General features: G+C 41.0%; 2 protein-coding genes across 3 annotated transcripts; one reads left to right on the forward strand and one right to left on the reverse strand.

Moving 5' to 3' along the window:
- The first annotated feature begins 2,103 nt into the window (after positions 1-2,103).
- On the forward strand, positions 2,104-15,478 carry LOC141807406 (alanine aminotransferase 2-like). Its single transcript, XM_074693401.1, has 12 exons — positions 2,104-2,235; positions 2,329-2,537; positions 8,384-8,473; positions 8,574-8,682; positions 8,883-9,016; positions 11,308-11,551; positions 11,645-11,724; positions 11,825-11,961; positions 12,060-12,234; positions 14,442-14,597; positions 14,689-14,801; positions 14,955-15,478. The coding sequence occupies exons 2-12, from the start codon at positions 2,391-2,393 to the stop codon at positions 15,043-15,045; spliced, it is 1,476 nt and encodes a 491-aa protein (XP_074549502.1). The 5' UTR covers positions 2,104-2,235; positions 2,329-2,390; the 3' UTR covers positions 15,046-15,478.
- A 71-nt stretch (positions 15,479-15,549) lies between these two features.
- pdia4 (protein disulfide isomerase family A, member 4) lies at positions 15,550-20,618 on the reverse strand. Of its 2 annotated transcripts, none has more exons than XM_074693400.1 (10): positions 20,308-20,618; positions 19,743-19,914; positions 19,429-19,634; positions 19,201-19,339; positions 18,878-19,083; positions 18,622-18,780; positions 18,375-18,526; positions 16,787-16,943; positions 16,403-16,636; positions 15,550-16,217 (listed from the first exon to the last, which is right to left on the reverse strand). In XM_074693400.1, the coding sequence occupies exons 1-10, from the start codon at positions 20,381-20,383 to the stop codon at positions 15,802-15,804; spliced, it is 1,917 nt and encodes a 638-aa protein (XP_074549501.1). In that variant the 5' UTR covers positions 20,384-20,618; the 3' UTR covers positions 15,550-15,801. The 2 variants fall into 2 exon arrangements, with proteins under 2 accessions (XP_074549501.1, XP_074549500.1); XM_074693399.1 differs by having other exon boundaries at positions 15,551-16,217; positions 19,743-19,917.
- Positions 20,619-21,635: the final 1,017 nt, after the last annotated feature.

Genomic DNA, 21,635 nt, shown 5'->3' on the forward strand with positions numbered 1-21,635 from the left:
ATATTGTTACTTTTTTTGACACACCCAAGCAGAAAATCAAACGCGCACAAACATGACATGTAGTTTTGGCCTTGGTAACAGTTGTACATTAGGTGTGTTAAAAATGGAACCTGCTTATGTTCAGACATGTTGTGACTGTGAGTCAAGGCCAAAGTCACAACATGACACAGATTAATCCTTTAAATTGTAACATATTAAAGTCTCACAAACTCAGAATTAAAGTATTACCTGTACCTGAATGTTGAGCTCTGTTGTGAAATGATATATAGGTCAGATAGATCAGATTATGCTGTAATGTACTGGCAAATTATGCACTCTATGACACACTTCAGTCACAGGGACATCACATGCTTGTACGTGAGCCATTTTAGTTTAGGATATCAAATGTCTTTCCCAAGTTCTTTCCAAGACAAGAGGGGGGTTTCTCCATCTCACACCCCATCTTTCTCACACGTAGTGAGCTTATCTTGTTGCACTCTCTCCGTCTCTGCCTGTCTTTCTTGTCCAAACAAAAGATTAGCAAAGTGTAGTTTTGATATTTTCTTAAAATCCTGCACTATTCCAAGTTGACTCTCTGTCTTCTCAACTTCTCCCAACACAGTGATTCTTTTTGCTGTCTAGTATCCTTGTAAAGGCAGAGGTTGGTGTCATCATCTTGTATCAAACCTGTCATACAAAGACCTGTGCGATAAATAACAGGCTGAGAAATGCAAAATGCTCCATGCTGAACTGCTGATCCCTGACTACTGAGGACTGCTTCTTTGTATGTTTCTTCTTATCTTAACTCTATGTGACTTTGCCTCAAGGTTAACAGTCAACTCTGCTTTTGTCAATTATGTTAGCATTATAGCAAAATGAAAAGCTTAGGCATTAACCTCTCCAGTCTGGGGGTCTTGCTCTAAAATCTCAGTTCATAATGCCAGGCACATGATAGATTAAAGGATCCCCATGCTGCCCTATGATTCCACACAGTATTAACACACTCAAGCAGTGATGTGAGTTCTACACTTTTTGAAACAAAACCCTCAATGTAAAGCTCTTCAGCTTACATAATGACATTTTAGTTTACTCCATTTGAGCCTTTGATTTATAACCTAAGAACAACACTATTAATTCTTGTCCAACCTAAATTTGAGATGGAGATGTGTTTTTTCAGAGCTATTCAGCAAAATGAGAAAGTGGGTGAAACTGAAGCTGATGGTTTCTTTGTAAAGCTAAAGCACAACAGAACACTTTGCTCATATACTTATCTGAGTCGCTTTATCTTTAAGGAAACTCCAGTGTGTCAAAGTGGGAAAGCCAGTTAGTAAATAACAAACATACAATGGCTGAAAGTCTGTAGCTACTTGGGTTTAATGTTCTTGGTCATAATGCCCAAAAAGGTGTCTGCTTATATCATTTTATCTTCTTTTAGCTTTTTGTTTTGATTGTAAAACCTGTAATTTTAGAGGGCTGGGATCACTTACACTATATAACCAAAAGCAAGAAGACAACTGATGATGCAGATGAGCTAGCTGGCCAGAACATCTTTGTCTGTGTTGACCAAAACATCTAAATATATTATCTGGAGGCTGAATACTATAAAGAAATGGTTGTTGTTTTTGTTGTTGTTTAGTCGTCAGTGTTATAAGGCTGTTAGCATAAAAAGTTGACTTTTCATTTAGATGTGTTTTTCAAAAATATTGCAATAGATCTAAGAATAAACAGTACACATACAGTAAACATACGGTAAATATATTTTCCAAAGTGGGACTGGCTGCGTTTCAATTAATTGGAAATAAATACAGCTGCTTATATTACTTAGTTTGGGTCAGTTTCAAACAACACTCAGTGCTTCTTTTTCCACCCCAATACTGTTCGTTTTAGAAAAAAAACACACACACAAACAGCATAGGGCTGTAAAAACTGCACTCGTAATTTAACCCTTTATCCCGAGTACGATATTTTTTACTCTTAATTTGGGATAAACTGGAAAAGATTCCTCCTTTCTGCACGCGAAGGGCACTTGAGGTGAAGTTGGTCCGACCGCACATAAAGTGCTCCGTGGCTCCGCTGCAGCAACAGAGGAAAAGTTAGTGAAGGAATTCAGCCAACCATGGGCAGGCGCGAGCGAAGGCGTGTCGAGCGGGTGGGAATATGAAGCGCGAGAGGCTCAACTGTCAGTCAGGGCTCGAGGAGCTGGAGGGAAAGTAAACACGCGCGCAAGCCGAGCTAACTTCTCCTGCCGAACAACTGGTAACTACTGATACTCTTTATCTGCCTGCGAACAGCTTCACATGCGGATTTCTGTTCATTCATGATGTTTCTCCATCTGCTTTTATGTTTCAGATATCACTCCCGCGAGGGACAACGGCGGAAAACACCGTGCGCGTGACATAACAAAAAAGAAAATGTCCCAACAGGCAGTGAACGGGGTCCCGCACCGCGGCAAGGTGCTAACTCTGGACACCATGAACCCTAATGTGAAGCGGGTCGAGTACGCGGTGCGAGGTCCCATCGTGCAGCGGGCGGTGCAGATAGAGAAGGAGCTGAAAGAGGTAACGTGTTGGGGGGTGCTGCTGCACGCGCGTCCCCGGGAAAGTTTGACAATGCACACAGAGAAAACACGAAAAAGCAGATTTATGATCTTAGTGCATGTTTCAGTAAGAGGGAAGTACAGCAACAGTTACAAAACGCTGTTATATTAATGTAAACATATGGTATCTGTAGGTCTACAGTCTAAGGGGTTAAAGTCAGTGGGCTGTAAACAGAAAAACAGGCCTGATTTAAGGATGAACTAATGATTAGCAGATGTTTTCCCTTGAACAGCTGGATTTTGACCTCAGAAAACACCAGAACACATCAATCTGTTTTCATTTGATCTGGGAATTTCATGTTTTGATTTGTCATGTAACAACAGCTCTGCTTAAAATAATATTTCATCTTTTTATCCCAATGTCTTTCTGTGGATTGAGGCATACAAGTGATATTTTTTTCTGTTTGTTAAAAAAATGCACGTCCCTGCTTTTTTCTTGTAGATATTTATTAAAAAAACAGAGATCAGAAGGAGAAGTAGGTGGTCTACGTGAATGAGACACTTGCTGTGGACATGTTTTTGCTGACTGGGTGGGATAGAGCGTTCAGGACGTAGACAGTAGGTCAGCCTTAAAAGTCCCAGCGGTGGGCCTGTTACATGCTGCGTGTAACCACTCATATTACATCTTGCTTTAGTAACATTGATCCTCCTTGGTTTCCTAAGAGAGGGCGAGCAGGTTGAGCAGGCGTCTTCTTAAAAGCTGTAATGCAACCCTGGCTGGAGGTATGTCCTCCACGCAGGACTTGTAATGTGCTGCAGGGGAACTACTCAATCCAGGTTGAAGTGCATTTCACTCACACTGCTCTAGCCTGGAGTGAGTGCAGGATCCAGGGAGGAGGATGTGTATATGGTGAAGGGTTATTATGTAAGATGAGAGGGTACATTCTCTGCCCTCTTTTGTGTCCCTGGGTTTGCGCTGCGTCCCTCCTCCCCACTTGGGAGCAACTCCATTGGACGAAGCTGCAGCTGTGAGGCCCGACAGCGTCATGAGCTTTTCCCTGCAAGGAGCGTCATTGCAAACAGTCCTGGTTCTGCGCAAAGGGCTCCAGTTCTGGGTAGTCTGCTTGTTTTTCTTCTCCTTGTGGAAGAACAAAAACACATCTATTGCTCAAGGTTTTGGTCACTTAATGTAGCATAGTTTGCAGCATCCCACATCAGTTGTGACATGAAGATGATAGTGCAGGCAAGTCCAAAGCCCAGGGCATGTTAGTATAGAAGTGTAAACAAACCTTTGCAAACAGGAAGTTTGGAAGTGTGTTAAGTCAATATAAGTTGCTTTTCTAGTTTTCTGAGCAAACATCAAACTTTCTGCTCCAGGATGAACTCCACCTGTAAAACAGAGCAGCCCGTGGAAATGAAAATGTGAACAGGGGCAGTGTTAAGAGTGACATCCAGGAGTCCTCTGAGGGGTCAGAGGGGTTCACTTCTCTGCAGTTGCCCAGAAATCTGCAGGTCTGCTTCCTGTCAGATCTGTGACTGGAACACTTTTACTGCTGGCTCAGCAGATTTTATGCTAGTGTGTGTTTGTGGAGCCGTGTGCTGGTGTGGCGATGACCCTTATAAATCCTTACACAGACATCTGGTATGACATTGTCTGCACTGCGGTGAGCTAATTCAGGCTTGGATTTCAGCTGCTGGGAACCCTGCATTTCCATGACAATGGAGAGGTGACAGAGAGACTGAGCTTTTGTGTTTTATGTTGTTTTCTGTTGCTGTCAGTTATTCCAGCCCGTGTGTTTGGATTCTTTACAGTTTAGTTGCTCTGTATGATCACATGTGGCATCCTGTGTGAAATCATATCAAGTTATATGATCACATGAGAAAAGCAGCAGCAGTTATTCATTAGTTTTCATTAGTTGAAGCTCAACTCAGTTAAGTCACAGTTGGCCTCATGTGACTGCTGATCACTGATGGAGGGTTGAAAGTTTACGATTAAATCACGTGAACTTAAAAAAGAATGTCAAAGAAGCACTTTCTTGAATCAAAACTTAGCAACTCTTAAACAAACATAAAGAGTTATTTTCAGATGCTCTCATCACACGAAACTCTACTGCTCTACCTCCCTGACTGAAACTGAGAAGAAAGTATTGTAGAGTTAATGTTAGATTTCATTGGGAACACAAACTGACCGAGAATTCTCTTGAGTTGTCAGGTCACTTTCTGATCATCCCCTCTGCAGCTCTTTGCCTGGTTCAGTGGTCCGGCCTGTGTAATCAGTGCCTGGTGCTGAGTGAGCAGGAGAGCGCAGCTCTGAGCCCGGGGAGGAGGGGATGGAGCAGCTCCTTTCTCTCTCCTGCTCGGAGAACAGCAGTGCCTTTGTTGCTCGGAGCTGAAGACTAAAAAAGGGCCGCGCTGCATCCAGTTACTGAGAGCTCAAACAAGCTTATATCTGATTTAACGCTAAACCAAAGGGACCTTGTTGGACCTGCTTTCACCACCATGCAACTACACTCAGAGAAATTATAATATAGCCTCAAATGAAAAGATTTGCACTCTTTGCCTTTCAGATTCTGTGACCTGTGACCTCCTAACAGCATGATGTGTTTGGTTTTGACCATTTCTGCTGTCTAAATATCTCCAGGCACAACGGGAGTAGTATCACTTGCACTGTGTGTTGAGTTTCCAAACCTTGATTTCAGTTAATCAAAAGTAGATTTTCATCTATTTAACTTTATGACTCGAGACACCTGTTTGCTAACCAAAAAACATGTCCCAACTGACATCACCTTGGAGTTCAAGACAGGTTGTATCACATTTCCCCACCGGCAAACAACGGTAGCCAAAGCAGCAAAATAGAATTCAGTCTGTGTGTTATAAATCGGACAATAACTTTCTGTTATGTTCTTCAAGTGAGACAAGTCTGGTAGAAAACTGTGTTAGAATCCAGCATATTTATTTTCATTGTTCTTGTTTTGTTTTTGTTTTTTTAAGACCCAAGTTACAAACGATTGTGATTTACACTTGTATTTGAATTCAAAAGACTGTAAGTTTTTTTTTTTTTGAAATTTGAAAAAAAAAACTATATATATATATATATATGTATATATATATATATATATATATATATATATATATATATATATATATATATATATATATATATATATATATATATATATATATAGGACTTAACCCCCTAGACCCAGCATACACAACATACGTGGATGTTACATTCGTGCCTCTCACATCCATTAAACTTCTTTTTGTAAAACTTTGACCTTTGTCCCTTTTAAGTAAAATAACACAAATAAAAAATTGTGAACTCATAACACAAATAACTCAACTTCCTGCCAAAAGGCCAGGTTTAGTCATTACACCTATGAGGTCTTACTTATCACAAACAGCAAGGAGAAATAAAAATGCACACCAGACAAAAGCTTGGGTCTCAGAGGGTTAAAAATCAGCATTATTGAGGCTTTTGAAAATGCAAGTATAAAAAATTATGAACATGTTAAATATCAAATATTAATGTGGAAAAATGTAGCAGTTTTTAAGTTTTATGATACAATATTGTACCTTCCTTCCTCCCCTTGCGTGAAGTTGCATCTATTATGACATCATCTTATTAAATAAACAGAGACAGGTGTAGCAAAACAGACCAACAGGCGCCAAACCAGAGATCCAATTTGATCAGGAGAACAAAGATGGAGTTAGCTGATTGGATGAAGATGAAAAGTCAGTAAATCTTTTTGATGAGGACAGACACAAGAAAGACTCTGCGCGTCATGCAATTGGATTACGCCAGCAATTCTCCTCCACAGCCAGAAACAGAGGGGGGTTTGTGTCACTGTGCGGCCCAGCAGCAACAGCAGTAGCAGCAACAGCGTCATCCCTGCTCAAACCAGCCAGCACTTCCTGCAAGCCAGAAAGGACTCTGTGCCAGCTAGGGTCTCTGTGAAACAAAGGGCTGCTAATGAGAGGGGATGCATGTGTGAGATGAATACAAGTGTCTCTGCTTTGATTCTGTGATTCTGAGCCAGCAGCTAGCAACAGATGTGACGCTAGCGTTCATTCACCTAATTCCACATCATTCGCTCCACCTCCTTTATGATTTCAACTGGGGAAGATGTGACATTGGTGTCCAACCCCAAACCAAAACACAGTGAACTTGCTGATTAAAACTGCTAAATCAACCATCCACCTTAGCAGCTACTTGTGTTAGGTAAAAAAAAACATTTACAATATAAAATGTGGATGTTTGAATGACTTTTCCTCGTCTACTTTGCTGTCACGCTGCATAAAGTTGCAGAAGTTTATTTTGTGTTTTCATCTCCTGTCTTTGTTACTTTAGATATCTCAAGCTTTTAAGGAAATTAATCAGCATTCTAATTAGGGATGGGTACCATATTTGATACTTTTATAGGTACCGACCAAATCCCATCTGAAGTACTGAGTACAACTGATTCATGTAAAATCAAACTGTGACTAGGTACCTCAACGCATCCTTGTGACTGTGAGAGAATGAAAAAGTAAGCGATTTTCCATGCTGGACATGAACACAGCATTTATGTATTGAGAAACAAATATGTTAAATTGAAAAACTTTGAGCTTTCATTTTTAAACAAATTAACATGTATTACCACACAAACACCCATAAAAGTACCAAAAATTGGTACTATTGGGTACCGGTACCGGGCATTGATACCGTATCTTTTCAAATGTAAAAAGTACCCATCCCTAATTATAAGAACCTTCTAAAATCAAAAGATGCTCCTTTGTTCTAATTTAAAAGTCTGACTCATGTTTAATCCGGTCTTATGGAGGAGGCTTTATGAGCGATGTGACAACCTCCAGTCGTGAGAAATGAAGCTCATGCTGAAGTGTTTAAGTCTGCAGTTCCTTTTGTCTCCACTTGAGGCAGGCTCTCAGAGTACCTTTTTTAAACAATTCCAATCTTTCCACAAACGTAAACAAAAGATCATAGTGTTCATGTTATTTGAGGAACAACTGACTTGAAGAACATGTTTACCACAGCTGTTAGCCTCAGCTCTACCTCTTTGTCTCGATAGCTCAACTAAAGTTACATTAGGCTAGCATTTCCAACACCATTTCTAATGAAGACAGGCTACAGATCAATGCCTTAAAAACAAATGGATGATGACATGGATGACACGTCTAAGTATTATACAGCCTACAGGGAGTCATTAGTCTGACTTCACTTTTAGGGAGCTGTCATATGATTCATCTTTATATACGACCTTGTTAGGGCCCAAAACTAACAATGACCCAAAATGTAATAAAAACAAAAACAAAACAGAAAGTAACAACTTTGTATATTTTGGGTTTTACTACATTTTATAAAATTAAATTTGGTTTTATCACTTTTGTTACATTATTGACCTGTCTTTACATTTCAAGCTTTAATACATGTTTTAATTACATTTGGGTCAGTGTTACGTTTCAGGCTCTATCAAGCCTTAATAATAATTTGAAGTTGTGTATTTGTGGTCTCCTTCTTTTGTAAACTACTAACACTACTAACACCTGATAAGATAATGAGTCAAATAGTAGACATGTTTGAATTATTAAATGTCCTGAGGACGTTTTCTAAGAAGTTTCAGTTTTGCAACAAAACCAATCCACAGTCATGAACCAAGTCATGGTCTTCAGCTTTGTTCAGCCAAACCTTTAAGTGTCCAAACCTCACTTTAAGTTTCATGTTGGTCTTCACCTATGTATCTCGTCTTGCGTGTATGAACACGTTGTTTATTGCAGAGCTGTCTAGACATGTACAAAGTGTTTTGCTCAGCAGTGTATGCTCCAGATTCCTGCAGGTATCTCACAGTCTCTATGTTTTTATCTTTCCAGGGCGTCAAGAAACCCTTCACAGAAGTTATCAAAGCCAACATAGGCGACGCCCACGCCATGGGCCAGAAACCAATCACATTTCTCAGACAGGTAGGACCATCTTTTGCATATTAGCTTTCGAGGAGTTAACTACTATTTCAAGTATGCTGAATTTCTTTTTGGTCTTCTCTTCTGTCTCCTCCTTTCTCAGGTCTTGGCTTTGTGTTCTTACCCTGAACTCTTGGAAGACAACAAGTTTCCAGAAGACGCCAAGCAAAGAGCGCGCCGAATTCTTGAGGCATGTGGAGGCCACAGCATAGGTCAGACAACTCCCTCTCTCTCCACCAACCACTGTCACATCCCGCCTTTCTAAAACAAACACACACGTCACAACCATCCGCCTCCATTTGTCTGCTCATAAATAATTGATCTGGACAGTTAGAACACTATCTAAACGGGACATCAAGTAATCGATGCAGCTCGCTGTGTTTGAATCAAAGTCCACTCCTGTGCGTTAAAGGGGCCTACAGTGCGAGCCAGGGCATCGAGTGTATTCGTCAGGATGTGGCACGCTACATCGAGAAGAGGGACGGTGGGATCCCCTCCAACCCTGATAACATCTATCTGTCCACTGGAGCCAGTGATGCCATCGTGGTATGATTTCCTCTTTATTATCTCCAGAAAAGTGCCGACAAAGTGAAGAACAGGCACCAAAAACTGCTTTATGAGTTTTTATTTCACATAAATCCATCACACATGACCTACTTTCAGCTTAAATGTCTTTTCTCTGTTTGGCTCCCGTTAATTATACACTCAGCTGTACTTTGAACAGGTGAAACTTGACTCCACCCAGGGACCTTTGTGACTGTCAGAGCAGCTTTCTCCTGTTTTATGTAACCCAATCAGGCTACTGAATGACCTTAAGATACACTTAACTCCTGCACTACGTGATATCAGCTGTTAAAGCGTGACATTTTTGGCCCAGTTAAACCGTTTACAAAGGCGATCTGTTCTGCACTCTGTGAGCACCTTTCACATTTACAACACCAGGGAGATTGTCACTTTCCAGATTAGTTGTACTTTATCAGCCTTTGACAAATGCTCCGGTTTTCTGCCAAATCAACCACTAGCTTGTGGGTAAAATCAGGCCATTAAATCACCTCAATTAGGCCCTTAAATAACCCACAGTGATGATCATTTCTTCCTTGTCTTTTCATCCAGTTAGACAAGTTATATCTCATGCTACTGATGCCGCCACACAGGGCTGACTCATAGGTCGTTATTCATCATTAGCATAAGATCATCATTGCTTTGTACGTCAATTTTTAGCACGGAAATGAAAAGCTAAAATACATTTGATAATTTCAGTGTTTTCAAATTTAAAGCTTGCAAAAAGTGGATAACCTTTCCAAGGACACAAACCTCAAACATTACCCCATCGCCTACAGCGCCATGCTGCAAAATCTAATATTTAAGCAAATATTAATGTCTTACTTTTGATTAAAAAAACTGCTTTATCAAACTTAATATGAGCCACATTTATTTGACAAGTCCCCAAAAAACTGTTGAGATATCAAAAACTAAAAATGACGCCTAAGTTGCTGCAAATAAAAAAAGTTCTGCCGGTGGATTAATAAAGAAAATAATGTAATTTTATTGATAGACTCTCAAGTTTGAACAGACCACTGCAGTGAAACTGCTAGGAGTTGGAGAAAAAAAAATTGTAATTGAAATTCTTCATTTCAGTCTTTGTTTATAAACTATTTGGGAAAAAAGTTACCACTTTCCTCCAGCAGAGGGTGAAATGTTTCTCCCTGACGTGATGTGCATTTTATGGAAAAATATGGCTCTTGATAAAGTCTGTAGACATCATTGTCATCATTTAACTTTTTCACATGATCTGGTTTTAAAAAGCAAACTTAAAATCGCAAAAACCGTAAATATTAAAGAATTGCAATTTAAATCAAACCAGTTCACCCAAAAATCGTAATAGAATTGAATCGCAAGAATAGTTAAACATATCGTCCCAGCCCTAGTAACTCCTGCATGTGGGTTGGAATGGACATTATCACAAACAGTTTAGTTCCTGTGTTAGCCTTTAGCTCAGGCTGGATCACTCTCCCATTTAGCTCTCTTCTGCTCTTCTGTCCTTTTTCTGGACAATCACAGAAATCATTTTAAGCGGAGACAAAGACAGATATCTCTTTTCACTTCTAAACCTCATCAGTCGGCTTGGTGTTGTTAAAGAGACCTAGAGGTGCTGTAAATCAATCCAGTCCTGCTCGACCTGATCAGTCAGCTAAGAAGTAGCATTTTAAAACAGCCTGTAACCTGTAATATTGGTGCTAATAAAAATAGATAATAAAATAAAATATAAAAAGCACCCAATCATGTTCACAAGCAACAACGCTCAGTGTGTTTCTTCCTTTAAAATATGAAAAGCCTGTATGGAAACAGGACCTGGAGACTAGCAACAGGCAGAAGTTCTGCACATGTGATTATGCAGAACAGAATCCTTACAGGGTGACACAAGACCTGGATGTAAAGCAGAGAGATCTTGTCCTCTCAGGATTAGATTTTGCACAAAACCTTTTCAATGAACAGTCACTTATGAGTTTTTATTGGCACTGACTAAAAATAGTTTAACTATAACTGATGACTTTGACTGTTTCAACAATGATTTACTCAAACAGCTAAAACATTGTCAGATCTGATGACTAGTAGACAGCGGTATTCTCGTCATTTTTGGCTCAAATTAAACTTAAGCTCAACGTGTTTATTGAAGAAAAAGTCGCAAAAGCTTTCATTTTTGTAGACACCGTTTTAAACTTCTTCTATGCTACTTTTGAATTTGCATTTTACTGAAATACTGTTTTCTTCAACTCACACCGTCTTAACCCTGCTCTTTCCTCTGTCCTCCCTCGCTATCCTCCATCTAATCTCAGACCATGCTGAAGTTGCTGGTGCGCGGCGAGGGTCGTGACCGTACAGGAGTGATGATCTCCATCCCACAGTACCCTCTGTACTCGGCAGCTGTGGCAGACCTGGGTGCAGTGCAGGTCAGTTACTACCTGGATGAGGATAAGTGCTGGGGTCTGGATGTTGCTGAGCTCAGGAGATCTCTCAATGAAGCCAGGCAGCACTGCAACCCTCGAGTCCTCTGCATCATCAACCCTGGAAACCCCACTGGTAAGTGGGACAGCACTGTGACAGCACGACTCCGACGTCCTTTGACTTTGTTAGTGTGTTTGTTCACTCAGGGCTTCGTCTTGTGTGTGGCAGGTCAGGTCCAGAGCAGACAGTGCATTGAAGATGTGATCCGATTCGCTAAAGAGGAGAATCTCTTCCTCATGGCTGATGAGGTGAATCACCGTCTGTGTTTTTAATTTGGCTCAGCGTTCATGTTTCAGTTCAGCTTGTTGTAAAATGATTGTGTTGTTTAAAAGTGTCTTTCTTCTTCAGGTGTATCAGGATAATGTGTACGCAGAGGGCTGTAAATTTCACTCTTTTAAGAAGGTTTTGTTTGAGATGGGACCAGAGTACTCCAGCACCGTGGAGATGGCCTCCTTCCACTCCACCTCCAAGTGCTACATGGGAGAGTGAGTAACTAAACACACACCTCCACCCTGTGATGTACCTCACCTGTGTTAAAGGTGAGTCCTCCTGCCTGACTCCTCCCCTCTGTTTGCTCTGTCAGGTGTGGATTCCGAGGCGGATACATGGAGATCATTAACTTGGACCCTGAGGTGAAGATTCAGCTCACCAAACTTGTGTCTGTGCGTCTCTGCCCCCCTGTCCCTGGTCAGGCTCTTCTGGACCTGGTGGTGAACCCGCCCCAGCCTGACGAGCCTTCCTACACTACATTTATGAAGGTCTGAAAACACACACACACCAGCTGATACACATCCTGGTCGAACTCCGGTGTATGCAAACACAGAATATACTTGTGTAAATACTGCTTGTATAACAACATAAAGCCTGTGTTGAGCCCGCTCAAGTCCTCACGTGGTGCTCTGGAATAATCAGCTTTGAATCTGTGCTGTGGCTGTTTGCTAATTTCTGTGAGAACATCACAGACATTAGAATAGACATTAGCATGAAGGATTATAAACTGTTACATGGAGGTGTTTTTTTCTTTGTCATCAGTCTCCTCCTGCAAACACTAGGAGTTGCAACCATGCACGTTTCAGAAGTAGTGAAAGCACTGACCTGTATAACTGGCCGGACAGGATGTTATTACAGGCTATGACAATGGGTAATCTTCAAGAAAAATGCTCAGCTCAGCCCAAATCAAGAAAATCTCGCCCCATATCTCTATGAATAGCAAGGTAAAGGAAGAAAGTTGGTTGTGTTTCAACCTCTATGGACATTTTCCACTCAATTGCACATTTTCAGGGAGACTAGCAACAAAGTATGCCATCCAAAACCTCCAAACTACAAGTCTTCAAACTCTAAACCTCCACCCTTATACATTTGGAGTTATCAGACTCTCTAACAGAAAGTCTGCTCCAGAGCTGGCTCAATGTTCAGCTGTAACACAGTCAAACACTTTGTGAAGGTTCCAGATATTAAAATGTCTTTATCAAAAAGAATAACACAATCATGCAGATTTAAATATCTAAAAGTTTTAAATGTATATCCTGGCTCTCATTAACCCCTCATAGCTCAGAATGGAGTGTAGTCAAAATTTGTTGCAGTGCCTTCACTGACCACAAGGGGGCAAATGACAAACTTTTGATGGGCTCAGTTCAGGTATTGAATCTTAAACTGTCTTTCTTCTGTTATATGTAGGGCTGTGACTTTAACGCGTTCATTAGTTTAATTAATTACACCACACATTAATGCGGTATAAAAATCAACGCAACATTAACTCATGTGCTGCCAGCCATTTCAGAGCATCTTGAACGATCTTTTAAGACCCGAATAATAATGTTTTCTCTGACCATGTAAACACCAAAGTTACTTAAGAAGAGTTGACTCTCTTCTTTTATGTCTTTCTTCCAGTTTTTGGTCCAAAAGATAGAAATATCAAACTTTTTTGATCGTGTTCATCTTGGGCGCTCCATCCTTTGATCCTTTGAGCTGCATGAACTTTTCTGACTCGCAGCACCTCTCTGTGTCTCTGTCATCTCACATTTCTCCCCGTATCCATGCTGAGCTCTCGTCAAAAGAGTGCACCACCCACAGTAGTTTACGAGCAGGATTTTGATTGACAAGCTCCACCAGACCCGCCTCCCTCCGCTGAAAAATATAATTTACTTCTATAGACGCAGTAAACAGTAATCGAATGTCAATGGCAGGGAACACGGACATTTTAATTAATATTGTCCAGATAAAAAAAAAAAGGATTTACAAATCTTCTCTTTTTCGTGTATTCATTCCATTAGTCACGCACTATAATTTTGTAATGCCCTAGAATTCAAATTCTTTATGTGGGGACCTTAAGCAGATATATGGTTAAAATGTGATTAATTAGATTAATTAATTACAAATCCTGTAAATAATTAATTATTTTTTAATCTGTCCACAAAAAAACATCTTCTAACCAAAATAAACAGGATTTTATTGTTTAAACTTGTGTATGAGAATATTCAATGATTTAGTCTTCTACAAAATCTGTTTGAATTGAAAAGTGTTGCTTCTGATGTTGAATATTGATGTGATTAAAATGTGATTAATTACGATTAATTAATTAAAAATGGCATAATTAATTTGATTTTTTTTTTAATCAAGTCCCACCACTAGTTATATGTAGTATGTAATATATATATATATATATATATATATATATATATATATATATATATATATATATATATATATATATATAATGTATGGTCATAAACCGTACAGATGTGATTGTACTGTGTCTTTGAAGATGGAGTGACATTTTTTGTAAAACTGTCTGAAAAAGATCAGTTAGTAAGCTTTTTTTTTCTCCAGTACTTGTTTTTTGTGCCGTTATCCAGCTTTAGAATTCTAAACTGATCAACTTTTACATATCCTGCTCATCCTTCCTTTGGTTTGAACTCATGTGACCTTTCACCACTGACAGCTCCACTTCTGCTTTTTCTTCCAGGAGCGCACAGCAGTGTTAGCAGCATTAGCAGAGAAGGCCTCACTAACAGAGCAGATATTCAACACGGTGCCTGGTATCACCTGTAACCCTGTACAGGGCGCCATGTACACTTTCCCCCGCATCACTCTACCTCAGAAGGCCATCGACAAGGCGAAGGTCTGCATAGCTCAAATACACTTCTAATGGATACATGACTGTTTGATTAAATCTTTGATACAGATGTGTGTGTTTGTGTGTAAATCCACAGGAGGAGGGCTGCGTTCCAGACATGTATTATTGTATGAGGCTGCTGGAGGAGGAGGGAATCTGTTTGGTGCCAGGAAGCGGCTTTGGCCAGAGAGAGGGAACTTTCCACTTCAGGTCAGTCTAAACTAGCAGCCTGATAAAAGCCCTGGTGTTGTACTGACTCTGCATGAGTAATTAATGGGTAAAATCAGCCTATTTGAAGCACAACATCCATGATTTCACTTCTGGTTCAAACATTTCTGTTTCCATTACATATCTTCTGTCCAGGATGACCATCCTGCCCCCCACAGAGAAGCTGAAAGTTGTCCTGCAGAAAATCAGCGACTTCCACCAGCGGTTTACAAAAGAGTTTTCTTAACCACCTCGGTTCCTCTAACTACACCTGGAGGATCGTCTCAATCAGTGCCAGTATCTTCTTCAAGTGCCTTGATGAGATGGACACAACAGTCCCTGCAATATCTCTCTCTTCTTAGGACTGTGCTCACAGTAGATCAGAGTTTTGCATCAGAGGAGAGTTTTCACTGCAGCTGGTGAGAGCCAAGCAGATTTCTTGTGAACATCCAGCAGATGAAGTTATGATAAACTTTAGTATACGATGCACTTTCCCAGAGTATTATCAGGCCAGGTTTGTAATGTTCAAAGGTTTTATAGATGTAGAGGTGTTACGACCACGGTGCTGCTGCAGAGGCGTCTTTCTCCTGCCATGACTAAAAACAGCCAAACTAGACGTTTAATGATTCATCTCAACTACATTAGTGTAAAAACAAATGTACCTTATGTGATTAAACACTTGAATTTCTAACCAACCTGTTTTCTGTCATGTGTTAGTGAATTAACCTGTGTTTGTCAGACAGTCACAGAGTCACATTCAAGTGCTGGCGCACAAAGCTGCCACCATTTTGAGTTTTATTTAAAAAGAATCCGACAGTGCGTACATGCTTTTAGAAACGGAAGAAAGCTGAATCTCTTGGAATGAACAGAAACTAAAAACGATGATTGAACATTAATCATCACAGTAACTTCTTTTTACCCCCCTTTGATCCCTTCACCTTCAGAGTCTTCCTCTGCGTCCTCTGAGATTAGAGTTCTTGGCTCCTCATAGAGAGCGATATTCTCAGAGCTCGTCTTTCTTCTGTGACAGCTTTGTGGCGTGCTTTTCAATAAACTTGCTGAAACCATCGACTGTTCTGTCACCACCCTCGAACTTTATCGGACTCTGCTTGCTGTTGCTTGTGGCAAAGTATATTGTGGGGAAACCTTCCACTTTGTAGCTGTCGTTTGGCACGTCGTTGGCTGTGGCGTCCATCTTGGCGATCACCAGGTTCTTCTCCCCCTTATACTTTTTACCCAGAGCCACATAGTCAGGCTCCAGTTTTTTACAGTGACCGCACCAGGGAGCATAAAACTCAATGAGGACATCTTTCTTGGTATCCATGACGATGTCTTCAAAAGTTTTTCCAACTACAACTTTGACTGGTCCTTTGTTGTTCTTTGGAACAGGCTGAGATTTGATGATGGGCTTCAGCTTCCCTGAAAGAACATCAGGACAAGAGTGTTCACACAAATTCAAGGGTTCTTCCTAATAGTAGCTTATGTTAATCACGTCACATCACCGCACATGTTTATTTCCACTAAATCAGATGAAGCATGTTTTATTCACTCAGTGGTAAAGTAGAGTTGAATAAAAAGAGGTAGAAAGTAGCACTAACACATACCTTTCTTGAAAGCCAGAACAAAGTCTCTCAGCACCTCAGAGTCAAACTCCTCGGGCTCCATAGCGTATTTTTTGCCTCCCTCTGCCTGGATTCCTACATTCACCTCCTCTCCGCTCTCACTCAGGCCCAGGCCCTTCAGCTCCTCTGCGTAGTCTTCCTCATCAGCAATGGCGAACGTGTACTCTGGGAAGTCCTTTGCTACAGCGAGGACCTTGGATCTCCAGAACTGTGTGGCTGCAGAGCACAGACAAAGATGAGTGATGTTCACTCACTGTGTTCTCTAAATCCTCCAAAGGCAGTCTTAATGTCAGAGCTGCTGGTGTCAGAACTGGTTTTCCCACTGTTTAGACTCAAGGTCTAATTTAGAGAAAGAATGAGGCTCACCTTTCCTGTAGTCAAAACTGAAGTCGACTCCATAATAAACAACCACCAGGGGTCGCTTTGTGTAGCGCTTGGCATCATTGCTTGGTTTCCTGTGGCCCACCAGAGGGACCACGTGCTTTTTAAAGAAGTCCTGCACCTCTGACACAGCTGTAGAGTCCTAAATGAGACAGATGAGACTTTAGTTCACTTGTTTCTTTTTGAGGTGAATAATGAAGAATTTTCAACTACATTTGTTGTGAGGACATTTTACTTTAATATTTGACCTCAACATGCTACTAGACCTAAATAAAAGCTCAGTCGTGAGGGATTCAGAGTTTCACTCTCAAAAGCTTCCTCCAGCACATTTGCATGTTCTATCTACAAAATCTTAAAAGGTCTTGCTCCACCACCACTTAGTGATTATATCAAGCTGAAAACAACTAGCAGTGATAGAATAACCAGAGTCTCCACAAGAGGAGGCTGTGCAATACCTTACAGACGCACCACTTTTAGTCAGCCTGTGCAATCTCCAATAACATACTGGTTACAATCAAGGTTATCATAGTTAACTAAAACGAAACTAAAGAGGAAAACTAAAATTTAAAATACATTGCAGTTAATTGACTGAGCAGTGAGCACTATGTTGGACTTGAAAATAAACAGTTTCACAAAATATTTACTCTGACCTTTTTGAATCCTGCACCTGGTTAATAAGGTATGAAAAAACTAAAACTAAGCTAAAACTTAGCGTTGTTGCAAAAATCAAAACTAAATAAAAACTAGAATGCCTGCTCTAAAACTGATTAAAACTAAACTGTAATGGAAAATAAAACTAAAACTAAACTATAATGACAAATCCAAAACTATTATAACCTTGGTTCCAGTAAGGGAATGTAACATGTACCCAATATTTAAAGCCCATCTAAAAAAAATGGCTAATGACTCATCAGGCCTGTTGTCATGAAGTTCCATCTTTTTCTCTATTTGTAGGTGTGTATGCTCATTTACACTTGAATGTGTGTCAATGTGATATAAGATATTTACGATGTAGTATCATACATTAGGAACCTTTTGTGCCCTCAACACATGCATTCAACTTCAAATCCAGCAAAGCTGATTGGATAGGCTGCATGTGTGGGTAAAAAAAGCTGATGGATTTGTCACCTGGACTTTTACCTGAAAACCTCCTTGGAAATGTTTGTAAGTATCCAGGTGAGCTGAAGTGTAAATACACCAGTTAATCTCTAGAAAAAGTCACAGCTTTCATCTGGGTGTTGAGCACAGTTTCTGGGTGAATCCTCTCTACAGCTCAACTCAGCTGCTTGTCTCGACTGTTTGGTTTGTTTAGTGGACACATCCACAAACATGTTTTAGTGATACAGGCGTAAGAACAGTCACTCTAACTGAAGACTCCAGCACGTACATGTGCTCTAACCCCCCCCCCCCCCCCCCAGCTTACAAACAGTAAACCGGTTTATGAGAATACGTCTGATACATGATCAGAAACACGAGCGGCATGTGTGAACAACCAGTTTTTAAACACTAGAAAATATCTGGAAAAAAAACAACACAAGCAATGAAAAACCTGAAATGATTAAACAGACAGTACCTTCACTGTGATTGTGCGTGAAGATGGCTCGAACTTGGAGCGGAACCTCTCCGGCTGAACAATGACCACCTGACCCGGTGAAGCATTCAGCAGGTTGGCCACATCAGAGCTGAACGTGTGACGGAAAGTGAAGTCTTCCCTCAAGGTGTTACCTGACAGGTACAAAGACAACAACCAGGAATTCAGGAATTCAGGCTGAGTTTCTGCTGCTTCTCCTGCTTGTTTCTCTGCAGTTGGTGATACTCACAAGCCTCGATGAAGATCTCATAAGCTGCATCATCTTCACCAGAAAACACGCCAACAATCACAGCATCATCCCCGTCCTTAATAAGCTCCTGAACCTGTTTGGGTGCCTGGACCTGCTTGGAGGGTGGCCCAGCCTGCTCGCTCATGTGCTCAACGATCCCTGAGGAAGGACACGAAAGACAGGTGGATCATCAGCGATGGACAAAAACACTTAAGACAGACCTGAAAAAGGTTTAGATCCACAGTGAGTGACCTACCATATTTCTCCCTGGGCCCGTTGTAGTCAAACACCTTTCCTCTCCTGAAGATCTTGAGTGTGGGGTAACCTGTGACTTCAAATCGTGAGGCGATGTCATTCTCCACAGTGGCGTCCACCTTGGCCAGAGGGATGGGAGGAGAGCGCTGGCTGAGCTCTTTGGCTGCCTTCTCATACTCTGGAGCGAGACGCTTACAGTGTCCACACCTGAACATCACAACAAACAAACGTGTATCAGTTTAAAAACAACAGGTGTGAGTTAGCCAGGTCTGATTCAAGACAACTGACACAGAAAGTGGTAACAGTGTTTTCTAAATGGCTCACCATGGAGCATAGAACTCCACCAGGATGATGTCTGCATTGTTGACCGTCTCATCAAAGTTGTCCTTGGTCAGCACCAGAGTCGCCTCAGGAGGAGGCTTCCAGTCTGGCTGAGATACTTCTTTGACTCTCGCCACAATAGCTGCAAAAAAAACAGTCGACAAATCATGAATAAGTACTTCAAATTTGGGTTGAAAGAAGGAGAGGATGCCGGGATCAAACTGTTCTTACCCTCCTGTGTCCGCTCTCCATCGTAATCAATGGGCTCGCCTTTTTTCAGGATCTTGATGGTTGGATATCCAGACACTTCAAACCTGCTCCCCAAGCTGCTTGCTTCTGTTGCATCAACTTTTGCCACGGGTATAGGAGGGTCATTCTCCTTAAGGGCCTGAGCGATCTTTTCATACTCAGGGGCAAACTGTTTACAGTGACCACACCTTTACGAACAAACAAAGAACACATGAGTTAAAAAAAACTGGAAGGGATAGATAGCGTGGATCATTTTGTAGGATCTTTATGAATGAAGGAAGTGAATCATCACTTACCATGGGGCATAAAACTCGATCAGAACTGTGTCTTTGCCCTCCATGAAAGTGTCGAAGTTGCCGTCTGTCAGAACCAACACCCCATTCTCTTCTTTCACTTCAGTGTCATCATCATCATCATCCTCATCATCGCTGTCCACCTCCTCATCGGTCTCCACTTTTTCTTCTGCAGCTTCTGACGGAGAAGAAGTAACAGTCATTAAATTATCACAGATCAGACGATCAGAATTCCTCATGAACAGAGATTATATTATGCTCATAGATCAAACGCATAAGTATGGGGAGAGGAGCTAACAAGTTAAAGCGACAAACATCCAGATGCATACTGAAGGACATGCACTGTCAAAGTGTTGGGTATCTAAATTCAATATTTTCAGATATAAGTAATGCTAGGTAGCCTCATATTTGAGACTTTTGACTGTTTACATTAGCATACTTGCTAGCGCGCTAACAGCACACCCAGCACTAACTTGAAGAAAGCATGCACAAACTGCGTCAGAACTTCACGTAACCGGCTTACTCAGTAATAAATAAAGCAAAATGATGTTAAAATCTTCAGACTCACCATCCTCACATCTGCTGACAGTTACAAAATGTGCAACGCCGAGCAGCACAACCAGCAGCAGAGCAAGCTTTCTCATTGTCCAAAGATGAAGCGGCCCAGTGTTCACGACGTGCTTTAAGAACTATCTGGCTAATTAACTTTGCTACCAACACTGATGAATGTCATCTAAATCCTCTGGGCTGCACAGAGCCGCCACTCGGATCAATACTGACGTGTGTCTGTGGTTGTCTTTGACTTGTAGTTTCATACAAACTAATCGCTTCTGAAAACATGCACGCCGCCTCTTCCGTCTGGAACTTGTCTGACTTGCCACGTTCTGATTGGTCCTCATCAACGGCTGTCCTCCAATCACAGCTCGCCACTCAACTCAACGTTGGAGGATGTTATTGGATACTCGCGTGTTGTGTTTCCCTGAGTGCAGTGACAGCAATGTAACAAGACAACGTAGTAGCATGATGACATTATAAATTGACACCATATCATCACTTCTCCCGGATAAATGTGTCCACAGATATGTTTTTACAGCTAAGGGAACACTTTGTTGAATATTTAAGGAACAGATGCTAAAAAAAAATGATATATTTCAAGAGTAACCTGGAATCCTGCATTACTTAACCATATAATGTGTTCTGATCTTCATCTAAGTCGCAACAATAGACAGACACAGTCTGCTTAAACTAACCATGGATGTGGTGTGAGCCCTTGGTTTTAATAACTGGTAGAGCTTCTTTTGGCAGAATTCATAACTTCAAACAAACATCTTCTGTAGTTGCAGAACAGACCCACAGAACAGTCAGGAGGGATTCTGGACTATTCATGTTTCTAAAAAAAAAAAACCTGTTTCTTTTCAGCCATATTCTTGGGATCTCTGGCGTTAAACACTCACTCGAGGTCATGCCACTGCATCTCAGTCAGGAGGGATTCTGACACCAGAAGGTGTATTTTCTTATGTTGAAGTTGTTCTATTGTTAATCAACTTCTGTGCTTTTGGTCACTTTCCTGTTGCATCACCCATCTTTTGTTGAGCTTCAGTTGGCGGACAGGTGGCCTGAAGCTCTCCTGCAAAATGTCTTGATAAACTTGGGGGTTCTTTTTTCTGCCTATCATAGTGATCTATCCTGGCCCTGCAGCAGCAAAGCAGCCACAAACCAAGATGACATCTCCACAAGACATCACAGCTGGGATGAGGTTTTGACGTTGCTGTGCTGTGCCTTTCTTTTCTTTACAGTGTTGTGTGCCCCCTCCAAACATCTCAACTTTGGTTTAATCTATCAACAGAATATTTTGCCAGTAGTGGTGTGGGACATCCAGGTGCTCTTTTGAAAACT

This window comes from Halichoeres trimaculatus, unplaced genomic scaffold (genome assembly GCF_033239565.1).
Source record: "Halichoeres trimaculatus isolate MK-OKI-2021-1 unplaced genomic scaffold, fHalTri1.1 fHalTri1_scaffold_18, whole genome shotgun sequence".
Classification (NCBI taxonomy): domain Eukaryota; kingdom Metazoa; phylum Chordata; class Actinopteri; order Labriformes; family Labridae; genus Halichoeres; species Halichoeres trimaculatus.